At 34.8% G+C, this 25,434-nt stretch overlaps 1 protein-coding gene across 3 annotated transcripts in view; it reads left to right on the top strand.

The window, feature by feature from the left end:
- The window catches only part of RASA2 (RAS p21 protein activator 2), a 117,489-nt gene that overhangs the window by 24,396 nt on the left and 67,659 nt on the right, over positions 1-25,434 (top strand). For 2 of the 3 annotated variants that reach the window (XM_012536141.3, XM_004278233.4), the window contains exons 2-5: positions 180-297; positions 4,599-4,702; positions 14,238-14,332; positions 23,834-23,910. In XM_012536141.3, the coding sequence (XP_012391595.1) occupies positions 180-297; positions 4,599-4,702; positions 14,238-14,332; positions 23,834-23,910 (394 nt within the window). Of the gene's footprint in view, positions 1-179; positions 298-4,370; positions 4,434-4,598; positions 4,703-14,237; positions 14,333-23,833; positions 23,911-25,434 lie in introns of those variants that run through there. The other variant, XM_033402793.2, reaches the window with a different exon arrangement.

Here is a 25,434-nt window from a genome sequence, read left to right as displayed (position 1 = left end):
AGCTCCTCTCTTCTGTCTCACCACATTCCTTTAGACCAAGTTGATTATCTTTCTTAATTACTAATTTTTTCTTCTGTGCTATATCTTATATGTTCTTTTGGATTTAATGTGTCCCATATAAGACTTAGCATGAGGCAGCTGGTGATATTTAACACCAGTTTTAATTTTTGTGCCAACAGGTGAAGCGAAAAATTTATTGCCATATCTTGGACCCAACAAAATGAGAGATTGTTTCTGCACCATAAATTTGGACCAGGAAGAAGTTTATCGTACCCAAGTTGTTGAAAAATCTTTAAGGTTTGTAAAAAATTGGTAAATTATCATTCATATGATATATATTGAATAAAAGTTTTTACACATTTTCCTGACTGTAATCATCAAGAAGACTTCCTTCATCTGAAACTTTTATTTTCCTTATAGATTCTGAGTTCATTTTTAGAGTTACAGAATCTCAGAGTTTGAAGGAACCTTAATGTTCATTGAGCTGGACTAAATGCCGTACGCTTAGTTCCTCCCGACAATTATTTTTGACAAGTAGTCATATGGCATTTGCTTAATAATGTTCCAGTGACCAAGGAGTTCACTGCCTCCTAAAAGCAGCCTGTTAGGTCTTAGAAGTATTCTGACTCTTGAAAAGCTCTTACATTTAATGATTAATGTCTGTCAAAAGGAGAACCTACCATATGCCAAGAACTTGCTGGGTGCTATTTATTCGTACATCCACAAGAACAAGATAGCCACAGTGCTTGCTTTCATGTGGCTTTTCATTGCCTCAAAATATATCTTCCTCTTAATTGTTCCTAATTGTGTCCCTTGGATTTCTGGAGAACAAGTTTAAGCCATCATTCACGTGACACTCTTTCAAGTTTTTGAAAACAACTACCAATATACCTCAGTTTTTTCTCTAGGCTAAATTTGCCCACTCATTTGAACTTTTCTCAAAGTACATCATTATTTTATTTCTCTTGAAAATAAATTACCCCTTAACGTTTATAAAAGTCACTTAACTAAGTAGGGCATTGTAAGGGAATGAACTCTTACGTAGATTTGTCATTTTTTGGAAGTGTAATAGCACTGCGAGAGTATCATAGCAAATTATAATTCATAAAATTGAGATGTGCCACCTCTTCCCTGTAATAGTGTTTGTGGATATAATTCTAGTGCAGAGCTGTACTGGAAGGATGCAGTCTTGTTCAGAGACAAGACTTAAAATAAGGGAATGAAGAGTTGTTGGAATGAACGTATGGTGGATGAAATATTTAGTAATCCAAGGAGATTTGAAGTAGTATACTTCACATCTTTAAATCGTAAATCACCTATCCCTGTTGTATTAGAATTTGTTTTTATTTATATAAATGATGAAACTGAGTCACAAAAAGCCTGAATAATTTGTGCATGTAATAAAGGAAGTTAGAAGCAAAACTGGGATAGGGACCTGAAACTATTTAAATCTCAATTTGTTATTTAATGTATGTTGATTCCGTATCAAACAAAAATCAGTTATATACAAAACTAGTAATTTTCAATAAATTGAATATTTGTGGTAGTTTCTAGTATGTAATATAGCTGTAAATGAATAACTAAAATAAGCTTACTATTTTTCCAGAACTCTTGCCTGCCTTTCCAGATATTTGTGTGGGGGAAATGATAAAACCAAGTATTTTTATCCATCTTAAATTATTATGCTAGATGCATAGCAACTTGGAAGATAGCAGTGGTTACCTTAGGTCATTTCAGTATAATTAGACTACATGTTTCTTGGATTCTAGGTGCCTCCTAGCGTTCTTCCTTGTGGAATAGGGTGAAAGAATTTGTAGTATAAACCCTTGCTCACCTTGCTTTCATTTCAGTGTTTTCTACCCTAGTGAATGTTGTGATAAGCTGTTAAGTCAAAAGTCAGTAGATATCATTTAGATCTTTTATGGGTTCTGAATATTATAGTTTTTATAGGTAGTCTGGATATAGAATTTTTCATGGCAGGTAAGTAGGAGTCACATATGGAATCCATAGCTCCTAAATCTCTACCTCAAATCCTTTTCAGAAGTAGGTGGTCTATAAACAAATTGAGTAGCAACACTTCTTGTACCTAGTGCTTCTCTTCCCCACACCAGGAATTTCCTTAGGAGTGATATGCAGGATTATAGGTTAGTGATAACAGTAGAGTATTGCTTTATAAAAACTATATGTCTAGTTATTGCTTCTAACCAACGTTGTTGAAAACTTTTTTTCAAATGGATTGATTAATTAATTAATTTATAAAATAAAGATGTGGGCGCCCAGATGTGGGGATTAGATTGTTGAGATTGTGATGATACAGTGATACAGATGACTTAGTGAATAATTCTCATCTTGTTCTTATTTGGCTTTAGAATGTGTTTTAAAAATAATATTTGAGTGTGGATGTGTAATATATAAAGGAAATTCTCAATTGTATATAAAATGATGCAAAGGAGAAAAATACCTAAACCTGTCTTTACCTAATAGTTGTTTTTGTGTTGATTGCTATATTGAGACTAATTAGAAAGACTATTTTGACAGACCACCTTTTAAGTTTATTTTGGTTACGTTTGAAGTGAAAAATATATTGACAAAAGTTGACCAGGTATTATAACAACTAAAAAGCTAAGTCAACTGTTTTCTGGACAGGGTCAGAAATGACTTCTTTAAGAGTCATTTACTTTGCATTTTAGCTTCTCTTTAAGTTGTGACCTCCTGAAGAGATTGCATTTTATGGTGACATTTTTAAAGTACCTTTTGTTCTTTAAACATTCTCAGGAAAGAGGTACTCTTGACAAAAGATGTTAACTAGAATTTCAGAAATTCATGTCTTCATAGGAGAATTTAAATATCAAAAGAGCATTCTTAAAATGAACTTAGAAAAATAAGCTGTTTCGTAGGAGAAACTCTTAGCAACTTGGGGGTAGACAAAGATTTCTTTACTTAGGGTGCCAAAAGCACCAATCATAAAAGAGGAAAACTGATAAACTGGATTTTATCAAAATCAGAGCCTTCTGCTCTTTGACACTGTCAAGAAAATGAAATGGCAAGCCACACCTAGGAGAAAATATTCTGACAAAGGACTTGCATCCAGAATTTATTAAAGCAAACAAACAGACCAAAAACCCAGTAAGAAGACAGACAAACCTTTTAAAATATGTGGAGGAAACTCAAACAAATCGTTCCTAAAATAAGATATACAAATGGGCAACAAGCACAGGAGAAGATATTCAGCATCGTTAGTCATCAGGAAAATGCAGTTTAAAACCACTTCTGTCACTACACATTCTTGAGCATAATGTGTCACGATAGATATCAGATCACTGGTTCCCGTGACAGTATGGAGTGAGTCATTGCACAGGGGAACTTTGTTCTTTATCTTGATTGGGGTAGAGATTACACGGGTGTATACATTTATCATGTCACATTCACTAGAATAGCTATTTTTTTTCAAAACAACTTTTTATTGAAGTATAGTTGATTTATAATGTTGTAGAGTAGCTAATTTTAAAAAGGCTTTCAGTAGCAAAAGTTAACAATGACGTGGAGCCGCTGGAGCTCTTATCCCTCGCTCGTAGGCGTGCAAGATAGCACAGCCGCACTGGAGACAGTTTGACAGCTTCTCATAAATTAGAAGTTCACCTGCCTTTTAACTCAGCAATTCTATTTTTAGTTACCTGTCCAAAAGAACTGAACACATAAAAGAGCTTTGTATAAAAATATTCATAGCTGCCTTATTTTTAATAGCCCAAACTGGAAACAACTCAAATGCCATCACTAGGAGCATGGATTGTGGAATATTCATAAATGGAATATTACCCAGCACTTAAAACAAATGAACTAATGATATACACAGCAAGATGGAACAGATATCATAGACGTTAAGCTGAGTGAAAGAAGCTGGACACAAGTGTACATACTATTTGATTCCATTTATATGAAATCCTACACCAGATCTTTAGTGCTAGAAATCAGATCACTGGTTGCCTGTGACAGGTATGATGGAGTAACTGCAGAGAAACAAGAGGGAACTTTGTGAGGAGTTGCAATGTTAATATATCTTGATTGGGATGGGCACTCTACAGGTTTATAAATTAATCAAAAGTCATTAACCTCTGTACTTTAAATTAGATTTTATTTTATGTAGTTTATACCTCAGTAAAGTTGATTAAAAATAACCTATTTTAATTTTTTAAAGTATGTTTTAAAATAACATTTTACGTGGCATTATTCATTTTAGGTGTTATGTATTATTGTGATTTATGTATTTTTGAGATGATGATGGTGTGAATGACACTGTCCTCAGCTCTCATTTGTGTCCACTTTAGGTGAGCATGACCCCAGGCAGTTACTGGATCTTCTGTCCACAGGACTCCAGAAAATCTGTTTGTTCAGAGCCCAGCCTGGCAATCGAGGTCCTTTCAGAGTTCAGCTTGGTTTGTACAGGGTTTAGCTGAAACTTAGCATAGAGAATTATTTTGGAACTCTTGAAGCTTTTCTTTATGGTGTTTAATCTGTAACTTTAATTTATTTTATTGAAAATATTATAGGAGGACACTGTTGAATTTAAATTTAATGAGCTTTCCCCCTTTTCTCTTTAGCCCGTTTTTCAGTGAAGAATTTTACTTTGAGATTCCAAGAACTTTCCAGTATTTGTCTTTCTATGTTTATGATAAGAATGTTTTACAAAGAGACCTTCGTATAGGTATGTACTATTCATAATTGTCTTTTAATCACAACATTCGTGTTTATATTCGTTCTTTCTCTAAGTATAAAGTGTTGAAAACAACAGAATAATATATTCTCAACTTTCTAATCCTTTCCTGTAGACTTCATGTTCATTTCTGGATCTGATTTTTAATTTGAATGCTCAGCTTGGGTGACACTTCCTCAGGGAAGTGACATAACCAATCTCCCCCTAGTCATGGTACCGTATGTTTCCATAGTACCTGGTGGGTCCCTTTCTGTAGTATTCATTATAGTTGTTCATCAGTTTGTTTGTTTTTTAGGTGTATCAGAGTCTATTTGTCTACTTCTTTTATGTTATTAGTAAAGCTTGATCCTGGGTAGAACTCTGATTTATATGAATCTGATTTGACAAATCAGTTTGTTGTTTAATGTCTAGGTGCTCTAGTTGAATATATATGATATTTATGAAGGCAGAGACTGTCACTGCCCGAGTGCCTTATATTTAGTAAATGCTCTGTAAATATTGTTGAATGGTTCAAAGAATGTTTTTTACAAAGATCACAGTATTTGATCCCCACCAAAGAACATCTGTTTTTGAAGTTTTTCTAACAGAAGTAATAATTCGGTTTAATCTAGTCATATTCTTCTCTCTGGCTATATTGGTGACTGGTAACTGTTTCTTAAGTAATTGTCTGAGGTATGATCTGTAGGCATCGACTAGGACAAAACTAACTGGCCACATATTGTCACGTTCATGGTCTTTGCACTACTATCTTTGAATAACAGGTAGAGGTCTGTAATTTACATGCATTACTCTCCCTTTTTAGTGTCCTGAATTTCATCATCTCTATCTCTCCTTTCCCATTTGAAACATGCTCATCTCCTACAGTTCAAATGATTACGCTTTATTTGGCTTTGACCTCTTAACTACCGTCTAAATTGTTTCTGCTTTTGCTATTGAATTCCTTAACAAATGGTCTATATCCTTCTGCTTCCTACTTATTTCTTTTTAAATCGCTGTAATTTGACTTCATTTTTCTGACAAACTTGTTTTTGAAGTTTGCCAAAAATCATTTTAGAGCAGATAAAATAACCTTTTAAAAACAATAATACTTTCTCTTAATTGTAAAATTATTACATGTTCTAAGGGATTGGTAATGACTCTGCATAAGAACAGTTATAGTTAATAGTCTGTGTATTTCTTCCCATTCTTTATTTCACACATTTATATTATTACATTGTACTATTTATTCAAGTTTTTTTCCTTTTTCATTTAATATCATCTAATGATCCTTTTCCCATGTCATTAAATATTTTTCACAAGTAATTTTTAAAATATCCTTTCTATAGGAATGTATTATCTTAACTACTCTTTTCGTGGTAGAGATTTATGTTTCCAGATTTTTGTTACTCTAAATGGTGTTGCTGTGAACATCCTTCTGCATAAATTTTTGCATGTCTTTTTTTCTAGGATAAATTCCTAGAGGTGAAAATACTGAGCCAAAGCGTTTGAATATTTTTAAGGTTTTTTCTATATATATTTTTCCATTGGCTCCCGGAAATATTGTACTAATTTACATTCCCCCAAACATGACATGGGCGTAATCATTTCACCATACCCTGGTCATTCTTGGATATTATCATTGAAAAATTTTTTTTTCCAGTTTGATAGTGAAAGAAATATTTCATTTTTCCAGTTTGATAGTGAAAGAAATATTTCATTTTAACTTGTATTTTCTGATTATTAGTGAACTTGAGGAATTTTTCCATGTGTTTATTGGTCTTTTACATTTTTCTTCTATGAATTAGTTGTTAATTCTTTTGCTTATTTTTCTTTTGGATGGAATTTTATCTTTTATTTATTCTTATGCATCCATATTTGATAAATATGTTAACTTCTGTCAGCTATATACATAACAAATACTTTGTCACAAAAGGCATTTTCATAGTTTTCAATCCTCGTCTGCCTCTATGTCACATTAGACTCTTTGGATTGCTTATTCAACTTGTTGAAAGCCAAGGAAAAGGCAATTTAATGACATTGTATTTTCCTAGTTGTCTTCCTTCTGACTTCTTTACTTATATGTAGACTTTTCTCTGTGTAGCAAACCCTTAATTATGGATCACCCCTGAGACTCCATCCTTAATTCAATTAAACAGACATTTACAAACACTTGTCTATGTGGCATACAAAAGATGAGGATATTAAGGTGAATAAGATTCAAGTTGCTCCCAGGTTTTCAGGCTGATTTATACTCTAATCCTAATATATTTAATAGGGTCTGTGCTGGAGGTAGGAACAAAGTACTTGGGAGCACAGAGTAAAGAAGAGTTAATTATGTTTGGTGGAGGATTAACAGAGACTACCTAGGTAGGAAAAGGAAGACGTTTCAAGATAATAGGGATTAGCAGAAGCAGAGAAGAAAAAGTGGATCATGTTTGTGGTGTATCTGCTGGAAAATGTAAATCACTTAGGCCAAGGGTGGTAGAAGATGAATCTGGGAATATGATTTGGACCAAGTTGTGGTGGACCCTCAAAGCTGTGTTAAGGAATTTGGACTTTATCCTGTAGACAGTAGTGTTGAGCCTTTTAAGAATGAGGAACCTTTTAAAAATCATATATAACTGCATATACGAATATAGTTTTGTAGTTTAACAACTTCCTGTGGTGTAAACAATAACTTACAAACTCAGAGTCTATAGGTTACGTATTTGAAGTGTGTATACATATATATACATATATATAACTATATATACACATATTTTTAAAGTATATGAACATCTACTTTAAATATGTCATCTGTAGCAGCGGTCCCCAATCTTTTTGGCACCAGGGACCAGTTTCATGGAAGACAGGTTTTCCATGGACCTGGGGAGGGGTACGGTTTTGGGATGATTCAAGCACATTACATTTATTGTGCACTTTATTTCTATTATTATTATGTTGTAATATATAATGAAATAATTATACAACTCACCATACATAATGCAGAATCAGTAGGAGCCCTGAGCTTGTTTTCACTTGCCAGTCACCGACAGGGTTTCGATATGAGTCTGCAAGCAGTTGATTTATTATGGTCTCTGTGCAGTCAAACCTCTCTGCTAATGATAGTCTGTATTTGCAGCCGCTCCCCAGTGCTAGCATCACCGCCTCAGCTCCACTCAGATCATCAGGCATTAGATTCTCATAAGGAGCGTGCAACCTACATCTGTCGCTTGTGTAGTTCACAGTAGGGTTCATGCTCCTATGAGAATCTAATGCCACTAATCTGACAGGAGGTGGAGCTCAGGCAGTAATGTGAGCGATGGGGAGTGGCTGTAAATACAGATGAAGCGTTGCTCGCTTGCCTGCCACTTACTTCCTGCTGTGCAGCCCAGTTCCTAACAGTATGGATCCGTGGCCTGGGGGTTGGGGACCCCTGATCTATGGTTTATGCTTTAGAATGGAGAGAGGTTAAAGGCAGGGAGGCCATCAAGGAGGCTATTATCAAATGAGATGAGTAGGGTAGTGGCAGTGGAAATGCAAATGAGGGAATGTGCTTCACGGGAGTAGCTTTAAATAGGATTTAGGTACTAAGAAGATAAAGAGGATATAAGAAGGGAAAGAGTTAAAAATGGTCTTGTTTCTAAGGTTGTCATTAACTGAGATACGGAGCATTCAGGATGGGAAAGGGAGATGATGACTTTGATTTCAAACAAGTTAAACTTGCATTACCTGGGGAGTATCTTGGTGGACATGTTGGTTGACTGTTGGAAATACAGATCTGAAGCTCGGAGAAGAAATCTGGATTTGATGTGGAGGTATGGATTTGAGTCATTAGCACTGAGTGATACTTGAAGCCTCCACTGGAATGAATGAAATTGCCCTGGGAGCATTTAAGGAGGGTTGCAGGGAAAATGAGGCTTTAGTGAAGATTGATTAAATGTATCAGGAAGTTGGAAGAGAGAGAGAAGAGATGAATATCTCAGAAGGCAGGGAGATCTTTTAATGGCAAGACTAGAGAGAGGTAGAGTAGGATAAAGATTGGATAGAGGCTGTTGGTGATTATTAATGACCCTTGAGAGAGTGTGTATCTTTGATTGACTAAACATTTTAAGAAAATGTTTTGTAATTTTCATTACCTATTTACAAGTAGTCATTATATAGTATTTCTTGGGAAGGCCTTTAGTTGAGGTTTATAATTATGATTTCCAAAAGTTGCCCTTGTTTTGTTTTTTTATTTGTTTTTAAAGTAAAAATCAGTCCTTTGAGGAGTGGTATCAGAAGGCCATAACTTGGTGTGGGAACTGTTAAAAAAAAAGTTTATTCTTATTAAGGAATAAAATTTCTACATTTAGTAGAAATTGTTTTTCCTTTTACAGATAGGAATTATTATTATTAAAGTAAACACAGTTTGTACATAGCCTTTAATTTAAAGTTGGAAAATAATCTTGATATTTTCACTTATAAATTTTTACATTTTTTTTACTTTAACGTATTTTTCTTTTGTCATTAACTCATAAAGTTAGGCGGCACTTTGTTTTTTTTAAATTTTGAGCTACTGGAAATTGAGTTGCCCCAATTATTTTATAACTGAGTTGTCCAATTGTAGGCTAAACAGTGCCATAGCATTTTCTGGGAATGAAATTTGAGCTAGGGTTGAGAGAGCCACCTTTTAAACTTAAGAAGATCTAAGAATGTGTATTTGTTGAATAGCTTTAAAAGCCTGTTTTTTGTTTTTTTTTTTTAAATGAAAGCTGCTTTATTTATTTATTTTTGGCTGTGTTGGGTCTTCGTTTCTGTGCGAGGGCTTTCTCTAGTTGCGGCGAGCGGGGGCCACTCTTCATCGCGGTGCGCGGGCCTCTCACTATCGCAGCCTCTCTTGTTGCGGAGCACAGGCTCCAAACTGCGCAGGCTCAGCAGTTGTGGTTCACGGGCCTAGTTGCTCTGCAGCATGTGGGATCCTCCCAGACCAGGGCTCGAACCTGTGTCCCCTGCATTGGCAGGCAGATTCTCAACCACTGCGCCACCAGGGAAGCCCAGCCTGTTTGTTTTTTATTTTTAATTGTATAATAATATATGGATATTTTCCTTTTTGTAAAAAAATTTTTAATTATAGTATTACAGACAATTAATTTTGGCCACTGACCCCCCCCTCCCAGTCCCTTTCCTGGAAGTAATAACTGTTATTAATATGGGGCATAGTTTTTCATATTAGGAATCCTTATATACCAGGAACAGTTAGTATGAAAACTTGATTATAGATTAATTGAAAACTTGAAACATAGGAACCAAGCTGCAAAAAGATAGAAAATTGTAAAATTAAGGCTTTAAAAGTCTTTTACTGTGTGCTTTATTGTCCTAAGTTATAGTGTCTTCTTCCCTTAAAAAAGGAGAAAAAGAGAAGAGAAAAACTTCATGTAAGAATAAAATTCCATTTCCAGTGAGGATCCTAATAATATTAAAACATATATATTTAACCTTCTAATGTGTATTTTCTAGTTATTTTAGTTTTCAGAGGGATCTAGGCTTAAGCAGTTAAACCATGGTTATCTTAGTAGACTGGTTAACTTGTTTTTCTTTCCCCATGGTTTAGAATGTTATAAGAGAATTTCAGTAGGATATTAGAGACCTGAATTCCTTTCATGACTCTATCACTAACTGCCTTTGTGACCTTAAATAAGTCACTCTACCTTCTTAGGCCTTGTTCACCTATGAAATAAGGTTGGGTTTAAGATAGCGAAGGTATTTCTTAAACCCTTTGAATTGTAATTTCTCCTGGCATTTAGCTCTTAAGTCAAACCTACTGTTTAAAAATTGCTTATGACTACACTTTTGTGTCTGCTTGCATAGGGACTGTATCAGTTATCTATTGCTACATAACAAATCACACCCCAGTACTCAGTGGCTTAATTTAGCAATCATATATTTGCTCATGATTCTGCAGGTTGTCAATTTGGGCCAGGCTTATCTGGGTGGTTCTTCTGGTGGTCTCACCTGGGGTCACTAATGTGCAGTTACCTGAAAAATTGACTGGGCTGAATGATCTGACCCATATGTCTCATGGCTGGTGCTGTCCATTATCTGAGCCTTCCACTCCACACGGTATTGAGGTTGCAAGAGGGTAAGCCCTACTGCAGGTGCTTATTAAGACTACTTGCATTACATTTGCTGATGTCCCATTGGCAAAAGTAAGTGGCATGGCCAAACCCAGAGTCAGTGCTGGAGGGGACCACACAGTGGCATAGAACAAGGAAGTATGATTTATTGGAAGCCATTAATATACCAGTCTACCACAGAGACCAAAAGGTATCAATCTAAACCCTGTACATGAAGGCATCTAAGTGTTGCCATCGATTGAATTGCTGTTACTGATACTGCCAGAATTTGTTCAGTCCTCTGGTTCTTTTTCATCTTGTATAGGCAGTCACACTTATCGCTACTTTTATCTGCCCTTTCAGCCATTTCTACTAGTAGCCAAGTAGGAAAAAGGCCATCAAGATTTTGCCCGTTGGTGATCTGTATCAGGATGAAATTTCTAAGAATATGTTGTGCTTAAAAATGGGGGCCTAGTATAACATGATATTTACAGATGGTAAGAAAATGCTTCTTAGAAGTGGTAATGGAAAGCTAAGAATACTTTTTTTACTTAGAGACCAACAGAAATGGTTTCTGTGTCTACAGTTCCTTCATTTCTTTTTGTGTTTCCTCTCCTTGTCTGATTTTAAGGAACTAATATAGCATCTGGTATATATGTGTGTATATATGTGGTCTAAGCGCTTTCTGTCTATGGGTTTGTCAGTACAGTGCGGAAATGAAATGGTACCTTTAAATAATGTGTTGGGTATTTGGTTCCTGGGGTGGTTGGTTGATTATTTATATATTTGTTTATTTTCAATGTTGGTGATCTCACAGCTAGTGAAATAATGAGTTAACTTTGTTTAAAATAGTAAACATTAAACTAAAACACTTTGGAGACTGTTGGAGGCATGGAATAGGTTTCATTAGAGCTGAAAGTTGTTTCAAATACAGAGGAGGTAAATGAGATGTAGAATTTAAATAAATTGCCCAAGATCACACAGCTTAATAAGTAACAGAATTAGTGTCTGTAGTGCCTGTAGTGTAGACACTACAGAGTTAGTGTCTGTGTTGGAAGGAGCATGAACAGGCAGGCATACCTTGCTTTTGAAAGCTGGCTTTAGCACTTATTAGTGGGCAGGTTTTTGATATCATTCAGCTTTCCTCATCTGTAATATATGCTCTTCCCCCAAGATTGTTATGAAGATTAAACAAAATGTGTAAGAATATTTACTACCTGGTAGCTGTTCAGTAAATGCTGGCTTTTCTTTCAGTTCAGTGCTCTTTCCACTGTATCAGGCTGCCTACCTTTAATATTTAAAAGCTGTCATCTAACCTGTTTAACTAAGGATAACTCACAACAAATACGAATGATGATCGATTTTTTTGGTCTTATTTGTATTTCAGACACTTGTTCCTCCCCTCCCTGTTCCTCTCCTCCTTCTCCAATTTCCTTTCCCTTTTACCTTCCCACCTTTCTCATTCATTCTTTTATTCATTTTCCCTCCCTCCCTCCCCTCCTAACCCTTCTCTACCCTGTTTGATTCCCTAGGGCTGATGACATATATTTCTTTTTCATATGTTATATTGCCTATTGAAGTGCTGAACATGTTGCAGGTATCCTAATACCTAATGACTTCAAATATTTTTCTTTATTTTTCTCTGTTGTTCTTTGTCAGTTTCTCTGACTTCTTGAGATCATGTGTTCTTCCCTGCTTCTTCAGGCTGACTAAATCTTTACATTTTAGAAACTGACATCTTAAAAGGAACTTGATAAGAATAAGAACTGGCAATAAAATTGCAGGTTTTTCTCAACTTACAAACGGCTTATTTATACGGCTAGTCAGAAAAGAGTTTCCCCCTCAGAAGACAAGAACCATTCAATTCTTTTGTGACAGTGAGTACCATGGATACATGAGACATGAAATAGGAGGAAGAGGGTCCTTGCCTTAGGATTTTTTTTTTTAACCTGTGAACTAAGAGAGGATTCTCTCTTGGGAAGGCACTTGTGACAAAGAAGATGTGTTTCCAGTGATCTGAGTTGTGAGTTATAAATAGAACAGGTAGATTCCTACTCTAGTTTTTAGAAGCATTATTGGTTAAATAGACTTTGGTTAAGGAAGTCTGGAAATCAACTCACCATTTAAAATACAAAGCCATTGTGATTATTTGTTGAATCAGTAAATGAATCAAACCAGAAAACTTCTGAATAAACTTTTTTAAAAGCCCTTTTTTTAAGTTGGGGGCTTGCTTTAGTGATGTTTGTATGCATTATACATGCACATGTATGTACATCTACATACACATTCATAAATTATGTATAAAACTAAAAATCCTGGAAATTGTAGAATAAGGGTCTTATAATATTAAATTTTTAAATAATAGCTTTATTGATGTGTTATTTACATGCCATAAAACTTACCCTTTTAAAGTGTGCAATGCAATGGTTTTAAGTATATTCACAGAGTTGTGCAACCATTACCACTGTCTAATTCTAGAATAAAATTTTAAAGATAGTTTTTCTGTGTTTGTTTTCCTGTTATGCCTTTTCTTTCCACTTGATACACAAAAATTGATACATCTTGACAGAAATTTTTTTTACTGTTTTCTCAAAGTTTTCAAATGTTGAACTAAAAGATCAAGATGGTCATAAGTGAAAAGGGTATGAAGTATAATTAGGGTACTTAAAATGGAAATTCTTGTTTGATAAAATAAAGTGAACTATTTTTTACTTTAGCATATATCCTTTGTTGAAGCTTTTGTGTTGAATATTGGAACAAATTGTCGGTCATATGCAAAACTATGTCTACTTCTTAAAACTTGAATTGAGGAAGGAAATGCTTTGTACCAACATGGCAAATACTTCATTATAATAAGAACATTTCTGTTTCTTCCTCTCATACTTCTTTGTTCATTGTACTGTATCTGTCTCTGAGACGTAGAAACTGTTTAGGGAACTGCTTTGATTTTTGTGTGTGTGTGTATGCATTGAAGCAGCATAAGCAGTGTTTACAGTGTTTTGATAAAGCAAATTTTTAATAAAATTGTTTTAATCCCATAATTTCAAGTCAGTTTTCAAAATTATTAGTGACCATATGATACTGTTTTTCTGTTCTCTTAATTAGAGCTTATAAACTCTTATTAAATGCAGATATGTCTGCTCAGACAGAACATATGGTTTATTCATAGTGTTAAGGAGTTGAGAGGATTAGTTTGCACTATCATTGTACATTGAAAACGCAGTTGCATATAAATACAACTGAGTTTTGGTCTAAACCCCTAATTCAAAATGGCCCAGAGAAGGGTCTGCCAATGGGTAGAGGGAAATGAGGCACATTTTCATTTTTTAGGATATAGAAAAACGCTTTATAAAAATGGATTTTTTGATATCAACAGATACAAATTATTTTTAAATGTTTTCTACAAAGTATATGTAACAGTGCTAATGGTTATATATAATATGTTTCCTCATTGTTTTACTTATTTCTTACAGGAAAAGTAGCCATCAAAAAAGAAGACTTGTGTAACCACAGTGGCAGAGAAACTTGGTTTTCACTACAGCCTATTGATTCCAATTCAGAGGTTCAGGTAAATATTAAGGATTAAGTGATGGAAGAGATTGTCACACACAGAAAATAAGTGTAAAACGAACTAATTATACTAGTTCATTTAGAGAGAGCTTATCATACCTTATTTTAAATTCTGGCACCAAATATTATAGACCTCTGAGTAACATATAACTGGAAGGAAATGCCTCGCCACATGAAATCAAGGATAATGTACGTGTATGTGCACGCGTATGTGTTTGGGGGGGTTATGTTAGGAGGACATTTTTTTTCCTTCCATAGTTCTTTTATTTGGGTCACAGTAGCAAATTACTAACTTTTTTAGATGGGGAAACGGTTTTAATGGAAAAGATATATTTTATTAATTCTGAGGAGAATCCTTAGAAGTCTGTGATTTATTTCATCTGTTCTGACCAGGATGCTCTCTTTACTCTCTAATACACTAGACTTGGGAAAATGTTATTCATTCAAACCATGCCTGAGCCCACCATGCAGAGCTTTCATTCCCATACCTACCCTTCCTTTTGTTCATCTTTCTTTTTATTTCAAAGGGTATCATTAATTATTTTAAAGCTCTTCTTTCCTCTTGCCAAAATAAGAGATCTTAAAGATTCTGTGTGTGAATAAAGATGTATGTTTAGCCATGTAGCTTAACTTTTGTATTTGTTTCTCAAAAGTCTGAGTTACTCTTAGAAATTATTTCTATCTAAAGGGAATCCTTTTTTTGTAACCCTATTTATTTATAAAATATGATAAGGATTGTGAAACCATTTCCCAAGGGCATAACTGCAAGCAGAATTCTTCTTCTCTAAAAAGTTATAATTTGCCACTATGACTCAAACAGAAGTTTTAGGTAAGAAAAAAGTACTGCACACATCCCCACAGGTATTTGCAAATAAAGTGCCTGTGTCTGTTTCCTCATAACCTCTCAAGCATTCTGTTTGATTAAATTCTCAAAAAATTAAGTATTTGTTTGCTAAGACCCCTTCTTAAGTATAAAATATAATTGAAACTTCTCCTGTTTTTCCACCCTACCCCATTTTAATGTTCTTTTCTTTCCATTTGACAATAACTTTTATTCTTATCCCAGTTATACTGTATGGTAAATGATCCAGGTGAAAGGCAATGTGATGAAGTGGAAAGGGTTTTAAAGTAGAAGTCTAAAAATTGAGGTCCTAATTTTCATATGTGGTTATTTTACTGACCCTGAATTTTATTTCTATAAAATGGGAATGAAAGTTGCCATGTTGACTCATATGATTGTGAGAATTAAATGAAATACCTTTAAGAGTATTTTGAAAGCTGTTAGTAGTTATACAAATGTAAAATGTCTGTTTACCACCAGTCAGTCAGGTGTCCATTTCCCTAATACGCCTTTACCAAAAGGCAGACATGAAAGTTTTGAAGAGCTAGTTTTTCTTTTTAATAGTTTTAACAAAAAAGAAAGATAAGAAAAGGCTTTGAGAATTTGGTCTAAAATGAAGTTTGAGGATTATTTTAAGATGTAGTTTATTAAAGTCCATTCTTCTTCTTGTGGCCAGTGTTACTTGCTAAAGGATTTAAGGGACCCAACTCTCCAAAGTTAGAAATTTCTATAGAATACTCTTTATATAATTACTGGAGATGGTATTAGAGATCAGTACTGGGTAACAGGCTTTTTATTTGATTGTATGTATAAAACTCATGGCTGAAACACAAAAATCTGCAAACAGCATTTAACCGTTAGATATCATGACATTTTTTATTTGCTACGAATTATTTTCATAACCATGAGTTTTTAACCTTTACAGTTCTTTTGTCTTAAATGATAGTTGATCTGTAAGATCTACTCACTATTTAAAATAAACTTTAGAAGGAAGAGTACTTTAGGGGATGGGAGGGGGTGCATGACACTTACCACATTAATCTGGTACGTTGGGAATATTGTTTCGCTCCAAAGCTGATCTAGGAATATTAAATCAACCTCGTGAGTCTAAAAAAGTTAGAAAAGCAGCCTGATTCATACAAATCCTATTTTGTTAATGAATTTGTTCACTTGCATAAGTTTTATAAAATTTCATTAAAATATCATGGAAGTAAGAGCAGTTGATGGAGCCATAGGAGAAAGCTGTGAGACAGATTGAGTTCAGCAGGAATTTAATAATTACTATTAGTAATTAGAACAGCATATATCTAGCACAGTACTAAGGATTTAATATATTTTATCTGACTTAATCTTCAGATTAGCATTATGAGGTGTAGGTAGCATTACCTCTATTTTGTAGATGTGGAAAATGGATTCATAGAGGTTAAATGACATCTGCAAAGTCACAAAACTATTAAGTGATGGAACCATCATTCCCATAAAGAGCATGTCTGATTCTAAAACTCCTAACCACAGTGTTTTACTACCTTTCACTATTCTGTACTGTTGGTCATAAAAAGGCTTCAACATAGATTATTAAGAGAATCACTTAGGAAAATCTGAGTATAAGGCACAGAAGCTTACCCAAATTAGCTCAAAGAAAAAGGGAGGGACATTAGAAAGTTCCTGGGAAGCTCCTTGGAGTATAATTACAAGAATTTCAGTATGGCCAGTGAGAGCTAGAAAGTTGTCAGGCATTTACATGGGAGCTGCATCCTAAGTGGAGATCAGGTTTCTTACTATAATATAATAGACTAGATACAGTTCGCATAGAATTATTTTTGAAAAGACTTTAATTTCTCATAAAGTAAACTAAAATAATGGGTGGTTTGTTTGTTTTTGGTTGACCACCACATAAAATAGCTGGCTTGCATTTAGCACCACGGTGAATGAAAAATACATACTGTATCTTTAAAGTGTAGACTTCTCAACACAGCAGTAGGTACTGCAGGAGGCACATAGGATTGAGACCCACTGATTCCTTTCTCCCTACTCATGTGCTCATTGTGCTCCTTGAGTATAAGTGCTCACTGTTTAAATAGTCTTTTTCTTCTTTCCCTTTTATTTTGTAAAGTGAATAGTTAATGTTTTCTCTCTATTTTTCGCTCTAATTTTTTTTTTTTTTTGGCTGTGTTGGGTTCTCATTGCTGGGCGCAGACTCCTCTCTGGTTGTGGTGAGCAGGGACCACTCCTTGCTGCGATGTGCAGGCCTCTCATTGCGGGGGCCTCTCGTCGCAGAGCACAGGTTCTAGGCGCGTGGGCTTCAGTAGTTGTGGCACACGGACTCAGTAGTTGTGGCTCGTGGGCTCTAGAGCGCAGACTCAGTAGTTGTGGCCCACGGGCCCAGCCGCTCCGAGGCATGTGGGATCTTCCCAGACCAGGGCCCGAACCCGTGTCCCCTGCATTGACAGGCAGACTCCCAGCCACTGTGCCACCAGGGAAGCCCCTGCTCTAATTTTAATAACTATTCACTTTGCAAAATGAAGGGGAAAGAAGAAAAACGTTGTTTAATGATGAGATTCCATGGTATTCTTTTCGTATGTCTTATGAGACTAACATGTCTCTCCCTTCTGCTTCTCTCTATAAATCCACTCTAATTTCTTGTTGACAGCTAAAAAATGCCACATCCATCTTTGAGCCTACTTGAGCATACAGCCCCCTCACCCTCTTAAGGTCTGACTCAGTTCTCTGCCACAATTTAGAGAGAAAATTTGGCAGACTTGGGTCACATGCCCACTGCAGTCTAATTTGATATGATTGGAGATTAACGTTTTGGGGCATTGTCCCCTAAGAAAGGGATTTAGGTAGAGGAAATGATTGGTATCTCTACTTCAGAGGAGATGTTTGATTTCCTAGCTCTAATTGGCATTTGTACCCAAAAGAGTTGCTAAATTATTGTTGTCTGAGGATCTTCAACTGTGACATGAGAACTTCAGTATATAGGATTCCCTTCAGTTCTAAAGTTCTAGGGAAGTAACATGTAGAAACATAATTTAGCCCTCAGATGAAAGGATTCCATAGTAGTAAGATGGGTTTTATACCAAAACAGTTCAAAAATTGCTAAGAACACTAACCTCTTACCTTGAATTGTTTCCCAGATGCTTTATTATTGCTGTTAATGTTAATTGTTTTCAGTTTTCTTTTCAAACATTCAAGACAGTATTAATAATATTTCATGAGTGTGTTTTGCTACACTTTTTTTTCCTTTTCTTTTTGTTTTGTTTTGCAGCGTTCCCCTGTGGCTTGAACTATTCTTTTCTCAACCCACTCTAATCTGCCTTCAAACCCCACAGTGGGTTGGAGGGAGAGCGTAGACAGCTCTCAATAATGTTACGCATGACACTGTGTTAAGTCTAGTGGACATTTTTTAGTCCTCCTCTTACATGGTCTTTCAGCAACTTTTGATACTGTTGACTGCTCCCTCTTTTTCAAAGCATTTCCTTCCTTAAGTTTGTGGTCCTGGTTATCATCCTATTTCACTTGGTGTTCTTTCTCTGTATTCTTTGCCACATAAACGAAGTTAATATGAGTTGTATCGGTGCCCCTTCCTATAAATCTTCTTTTGGCTTAGGTCATCTGCAGCCATGCTTTTAGCTGTTTGGTCCTGGAGCTCACAATAACTAAGTATTTTTCCTTTCTTTATTTTTTAGGTACTATGATAAAAAGTATGCTTTTATATAAGACTGATTAAACCAAATCTGTCATATGGAGAAGTTGGTGCTCTCATTAATTAAGGGTGTTTGTCTCACACAGCTTGTACAAGCAGTGAATCCAGATGCAATATCAATCACATCCTTTTGATGTAATTACTTAGTTAATAAGTCTTTTTACCAACAGGCTTATCTTGAATTTCTGGATCCTGCCATAAGTTGTTGATTGTTTTACAGGTTGTGTTTTTTTTGGTGTGTGTGGGGTGGTAATATGGCCTCTGCCCTTGTTTAAAACAAGCAAGCATTTTAAAAAAATCCAAAGATTATAGCTAATAATGCATAAATCAAGGGGTTTTTTTACATGCTCAATTAAGACATAATGAGTATAAAGGTATCTTAAAAACTTCATTTGTAAATTTATAAACATGAAATAATAAAGGAATGAGCCATTCTAGATCATAATAAACACTTCTTTAAAGAGAAAACAAATCCATCCATAAACAGAAGGTATTAAGTAAAACCTTTATTTTTTCATCAGCTAGGCAGTCGTGTCCAAAATGATTTATAGAATTAATTACTATATATAAAAGCATCCATCAGAAATCTAGAAGTTTCCTTCATATGAAGAAAAATTTTCATCAGTTGAAATATACTTGAGTTCTGTGGAATGGTTGTTAAAATTTAATTTAATCGTCGTTTAAATTAATTTATTAATGTTGATAAAACAAAAAAATGTTTAGACTCAGGAAGTTTTTAAGTGCGTGCATTGTGTTTTGCCCAAATAACTATATTCATTTGAATTTCCCAAATTGTATGCAGAAATTCACATAATATCTTCTAAATGGTACCAAGACTATACATTACTGTAAAATTAAAATAATCACAGATTTTTCTGTGTGAAATTTTTGTAGCAGTAACTGAAATAAAGTTAGAATATAAACCTTCAGACAGTAATAAGTTCCTAAATATGCTGCCTAATACAAACTAATGTGATATAATTGCTTATATCAACCTAATATAATTAGTGGTATGAAATATATATAGAATAATACCCTTTAAGTATCTGATTTATTTTTAAATTTTGTCACTATTTTGTCACTGAACCTCCCCTAGGAGGTTGGATAATAAGAAAGCTGTTGTGGACCAATCACATTGCATGTTTATCACCAAATATAGTTCCTTGTCAGCATCTTACAGTTACCTCTTTGTAAGTAATGTCCCTGTTTTTTTTTTAGTTACCTTAGGATTTTCTCTTTATATTTTGTTTTCATCAGTTTTACTAGGCTGCACCTACGTGTGATTTTCTTTTTATCCTACTTGGGTGTTCCTAGGGGCTCTTGATTACTGTGCCTTGATGTCTTTTGTCAGTTTAGGAAAATTCCAGGCAATTATCTCTTCAGCTTTTTTTTTCCCCTGTTCGTTCTTTCTCCTCTCTTCTGGGACTTCAGTTACGTGAATAATAGACCATTTTACTATGTCTCATATGTCTCTTATACTCTCTCCCTCTCTGACTAACCTGTCTCCTATTTCACCAATCCTCTTTTCAGCTGTGGCTAATCTGTTAAATACATGTTCATTTTGGTTATTTTATTGTTTAATTCTAAATTTTTCATTTGACATATTTTATACTTTACAGGTATTTGCTGAGTTTTTCATTTTGTTTTCTATTTCAAAAAAAGAAAAATCTGTCCGTTAACTCCAACATCTGTGTCTCCTGTGAATCTGCTCTTTGTCAGTTTTTGATTTTTTGGTTTCTGTGTTTGCAGGGGGTGGGTTGGTGTGTGGTCTTAGGGCATGCTTTGTAATTTTTGATGGAATGCTGGACATTGAAATATGAGCTATTTTAGAGATAACTTGAAACTCTGGATGATATTTTTTTCTTCCTCCAGGAAAGATTTACTTTAGCTTTTGGCATGTGGTTAGGCTGGAAACCGATCACTTTAATCCAGTTAGGGATTTGGCTGATTCCAGGCTAGGTTTTACTCTTTGTAAAGGCCGATCTACGTTGTTCACCCTTTGTACTCAAGCATAGGCCTTTAAAGGTTCCAACAGAAAGCCTGGGTGTTTATGAGAGCCACTCTATCTTGGTGGGCCCTGGGCTCCCATTTTTATCATGCCCAGTGTGAGATTGTGGAAAGTTTTGAGTAAGCTTTCCAGCCTCTCAAGCCACTGCTGAAGTTAGGGAGTCCTTTTCAATAAGCTTCTTTGGATGCTCTACCGGCAACTTCTGTTTATATCTCATTGGCCAGAACTGTATCTTATGGCTATCCTTAGCCACTATCCCTGGCTTCAAGGGAAACTAGGAAATGTTTTGCTGAACTCTCCTCCCTACCCCACAAATAAACTAGTTTTGCTACAATCTAAATCTATAAAATGGTGACAAATGCAAGTAAACTGAACTGTCATGTGAACATAGTAAGGAATACTAAATTTTTCTTAAATGTTTTCAAATTTGGGTTTCTAACACTAAAAAGTAGCTTCAAATAATTTTTAAAATTTCTTGTTCCTTTTACTTCATTAGAAAGCAAAACACAATGGTAGTAGAAACTTACAAAATCTAGATGAACAAAAAGAAAACAATTTGAAATCCTACCAACAAAAGATAAGTTCTATCAATGTTTTGGTAGATAGCGTTGTAGTAATTTTATATAGTAATATATATAGTATGTTTTATTTTTATAAATTAATATTGTATTATACACCCTCTTGTGACTTGTTCCTTCTACTAAGTATCATGTATATATTTCCATGTTAAAGTATATAATGAGGTAGTGTTTTATAGTTTAGAAATTATAATTTCCTTAATTTAACTCATAATGCTTTTTAATTTTAGTGTTCCACCCTTATAGTATGTGTCCTGTGTCTGCTTGTTCTCTCCCCACTCTTTTCTTGACCAGGTTAATACGTAATTACGTTATTGTTGACTAATGCCAAAGGAATGTTCTGTTTAACAGCCAGCGGGAGTAATGAACATATTAGGTAGGCTCTGACTCTGATAATGATTCCTGGGAGAACCCCATTAAATATCTTCTGATTTCTAGTCTTGAGTTGATACAGTGCTGTGATTTTTAGTTGTGAATGAAATTATTATACTTTTTTCCTATTCTATATTGTTTGTATTGTTTTAAAAATAGATTAGATCCTAGACATTTCCTGAGAAACAGTTGGGAGTGCCTTGTTAGTATACAGTTTCTACCATAAAATACATACATGTTAAAATGGTACAGCTGCTTTGAGATGTAAATGTTGGTGCAGTTGGCTAGGCTCACTCATTTGTCAAGTGACACAGATGCTGGTGTGACAGCAAATATGATTCAAAATTCTGGTTGAGTAATACTATAAATTACTACCTATCATGAACCTTCTTGAGGTCACTCTTGAATAGTAGGGGTTGTGATTATTAAATGCTGGACTAATGAAAGACCTATTTTATAAATTATGTATGGTTTTATAAATATTTGTGTCTAGATTTTTAGTGGAAGGTTGGCTAGATATAGTTCCAGTTCCACCTAACTGCTAATTTTATGACAGCTATTGCCTTTGTGTTTTAGAGCTTAGCTTTCTCATGCAGACTTTTGTGTTGAGATCCATCAGTGTTTATTGCTCATCTGTCTAACGCTGAGATTTGTAGTTAGTGGACCTCAGACTCACTCTTGTATAAAATATGCCGATTAAAAATAGGCTGATTGGGCTTCCTTGGTGGCACAGTGGTTGAGAGTCCGCCTGCCGATGCAGGGGACACGGGTTTGTGCCCCGGTCCGGGAAGATCCCACATGCCACGGAGCGGCTGGGCCCGTGAGCCATGGCTGCTGAGCCTGCGTGTCCAGAGCCTGTGCTCCACAACGGGAGAGGCCACAACAGTGAGAGGCCCGCATACCGTAAAAAAAAAAAAAAAAAAAAAAAAAGGCTGATTCAGGTTAGATTTCTGTGTGTGTCTGAAAGGGGTTGTTCCAAAGAGGAACAGTGACTAGATAATAAACTTTCCTATCTCTGATGAAATAACTTATATCAGTAGTCCCTGGATATCACACCCCTGAAATCTCCAGTTGGCAATGTGGCAGTTTGTCTTGTCAGCTGGGTGGAGGTAATCCAACACTGATTCTTAACCAGTTCAGAATTGCTGATAGCCAGTTTAGAATTGCTCATCACCAGTGGCAGGGTAGAAATATCAAGCTCTAGATTATATTGTTCCTAAGCCTTTGTTTCTTGAGAAGTTGATAGTTTGCTTTAAACTTACACTACTGAATTTTTTAAAAATCCATTTATTAATGGCTGTTTAAGAAAGTAGTCCTTTATTTTCATTTTCAGTATCCCATTTTTTCATCAGTGCTCTTGGCCATATATTGTTATCTCTTATTTATTGTCTGCCCAACTAGATTGTGAGTTCTTATAAGCAGTGACTTTGTTTTATACTTCTTTGGATTCCTACCCACTCCCACAGTGCCTCCTAAAATGTAGTAGATATTCCATAAATCTTAATTATTTGAGAAAAGTAAGTGTTGGCAAATTGAATCTTACTAGCTTTAACTTAGTTTTATTGTTTTAGAATTGTATGATTTCTCTGTCTTTTAATGATACTTGTCTCTATACTTATTATCTTCTCTGGAAAAAGCATTCTACATCTTGTAATTTGCTAAATTCAAAATTTCCTAAAATGTAAGTTTTGTCTTTCTTTTTGATTCATGATAATTGAGATAAATATTTGTTGAACTGGGCATAAAATTCTTAAATTTAATACCACGTGTGATATAAGCATTTGACTGCTTATTTTTCAGATTTTGATCTACATTGTTGGTTATTAGTCATTTAACAAGTACTTAATGGAGACAAAGCCATGTGCTAAGGATCACTAGTATTTAGTTAGTGAATAACTAAATATTATGGCTACCATTTGAAAAAGTACATACCTTTAATTAATAGTTTATCTGTAAAATAGACTTCTCAGTTTGTAATTTTTTTTTCATTATAGGGTAAAGTTCACCTTGAATTAAAACTGAATGAACTGATAACAGAAAATGGAACTGTGTGCCAGCAGCTTGTTGTACAGTAAGCATATTTCTTTTACCAAAGTCAACTAGATATAATTCTCCATTTTGTATTCTTTGAATTTTAAGCCAACTCCTTATTTTAAATACTTTAGAAACTTTTTTCAGAAATGAACTCTGCTATGCCATTCCTTTATTAATTTGTTTTCCACTTTATTTTCTCACATCTAGTCTACTCAGATTACATATGATGAGTCATTAATTCATTCAACCAGTATTTATTTAATGTGTGTTACATGATAGATATAAGATCACAGATAAATGTGTCTAACCACCAAGCAGCAATGAGTTGGAAAAGCTTCCCAGTAGAGGGCCTCTAGAAACTCTAGATATAGCACAGCAGAGCATTAGGGACCTTGGGGCTAAAACTAAATGTGTACCTTGAGATTACCAGTATTGATTCTCACCTACTTTGAATTCCTTTTTTCCTCTTTTCTCTCAACTTATTTTTATCACCCCGATTCTAATCTTCTAACTGTTCTGGAAATCTGTTTCAGCCTAATCCTCCACCATTTCCCTCTCACCCAAACCCTTCCTCTGTGTTGTCAACAAACAATGGGATATCCCTGACTTCTGAATGTTCTCTCTCTGTCTTAACTGATACGTGAATATCCCCTGAAGTACTGTTTCCTCTACTGCCTTCTTAATCTGAGGCTATGTATTCCACCATACCCATATACCTTAGAGCCAGGGAGTAGGGTCAATATTACTCTCCTACTGCTGCTCCAGACTATGATTTATTCTCCTAATTATGAACACCCCAGATCCTTTGAGGTATTCTCTCTTTATATAAATATACATATTGATATTTATGTGCTTATATATATACATAAAATACTATATATAATATTACTCAGTTAATTTTTTCTGAACTCTTTTAAAGAAGGTTGCACATATTATAATCCTTAATATATCCGTGTGTATTTCCTAAGAAAAGGGATATTCTCTTAAATATAATATTTAAATGTACTTTAGTACAGTTATCAAATTCAGGAAATTTAACATTGTTACAATAAAATTATAATCTGTAGTTTTTATATTTCAATACTTTAATCTACAGTTACAATATTTCACTTTTGTCAACTGTTCCAATAATGTCCTTTAAGACACATTTTTTCTCTCCAAGAAGGGATACAGTTCAAGATTATGTATTACATTCAGTTGTCATGTCTCTAATCTCCTTAACCTGTACTTTTAGCTATTCTTTGTCTTTCATGGAGGTGAGATTTTTGAAGAATACAGGCCAGTTGTTTTTTCACATGTTCCTCAGTTTGGATTTACCTACTAAAAACAGGATTTGTTTACAGTTTTTCCCCCTAGACTGAGAGCATATAGTGAAAGTATTTGGATTACTCTCTGCCCTGCTCAGTTCAGTTATGTTGTACATTTGAATTACAGTTAATTGGATTGATTTGGTTTGCATTTAGTTTAATGTTGTTTTCCCCCATCCTTGTTGGTTTACTTTTATTTTACTGAATATGTAGAATATCAGGATGACTTCAAAAGTCAAAACTATACCAAAAGG

Source organism: Orcinus orca, chromosome 5 (genome assembly GCF_937001465.1).
Source record: "Orcinus orca chromosome 5, mOrcOrc1.1, whole genome shotgun sequence".
In the NCBI taxonomy this organism is placed as follows: domain Eukaryota; kingdom Metazoa; phylum Chordata; class Mammalia; order Artiodactyla; family Delphinidae; genus Orcinus; species Orcinus orca.
The sequence above is the reverse complement of the archived record's forward strand: the minus strand, read 5'-3'. Positions and strand labels throughout refer to the sequence as shown.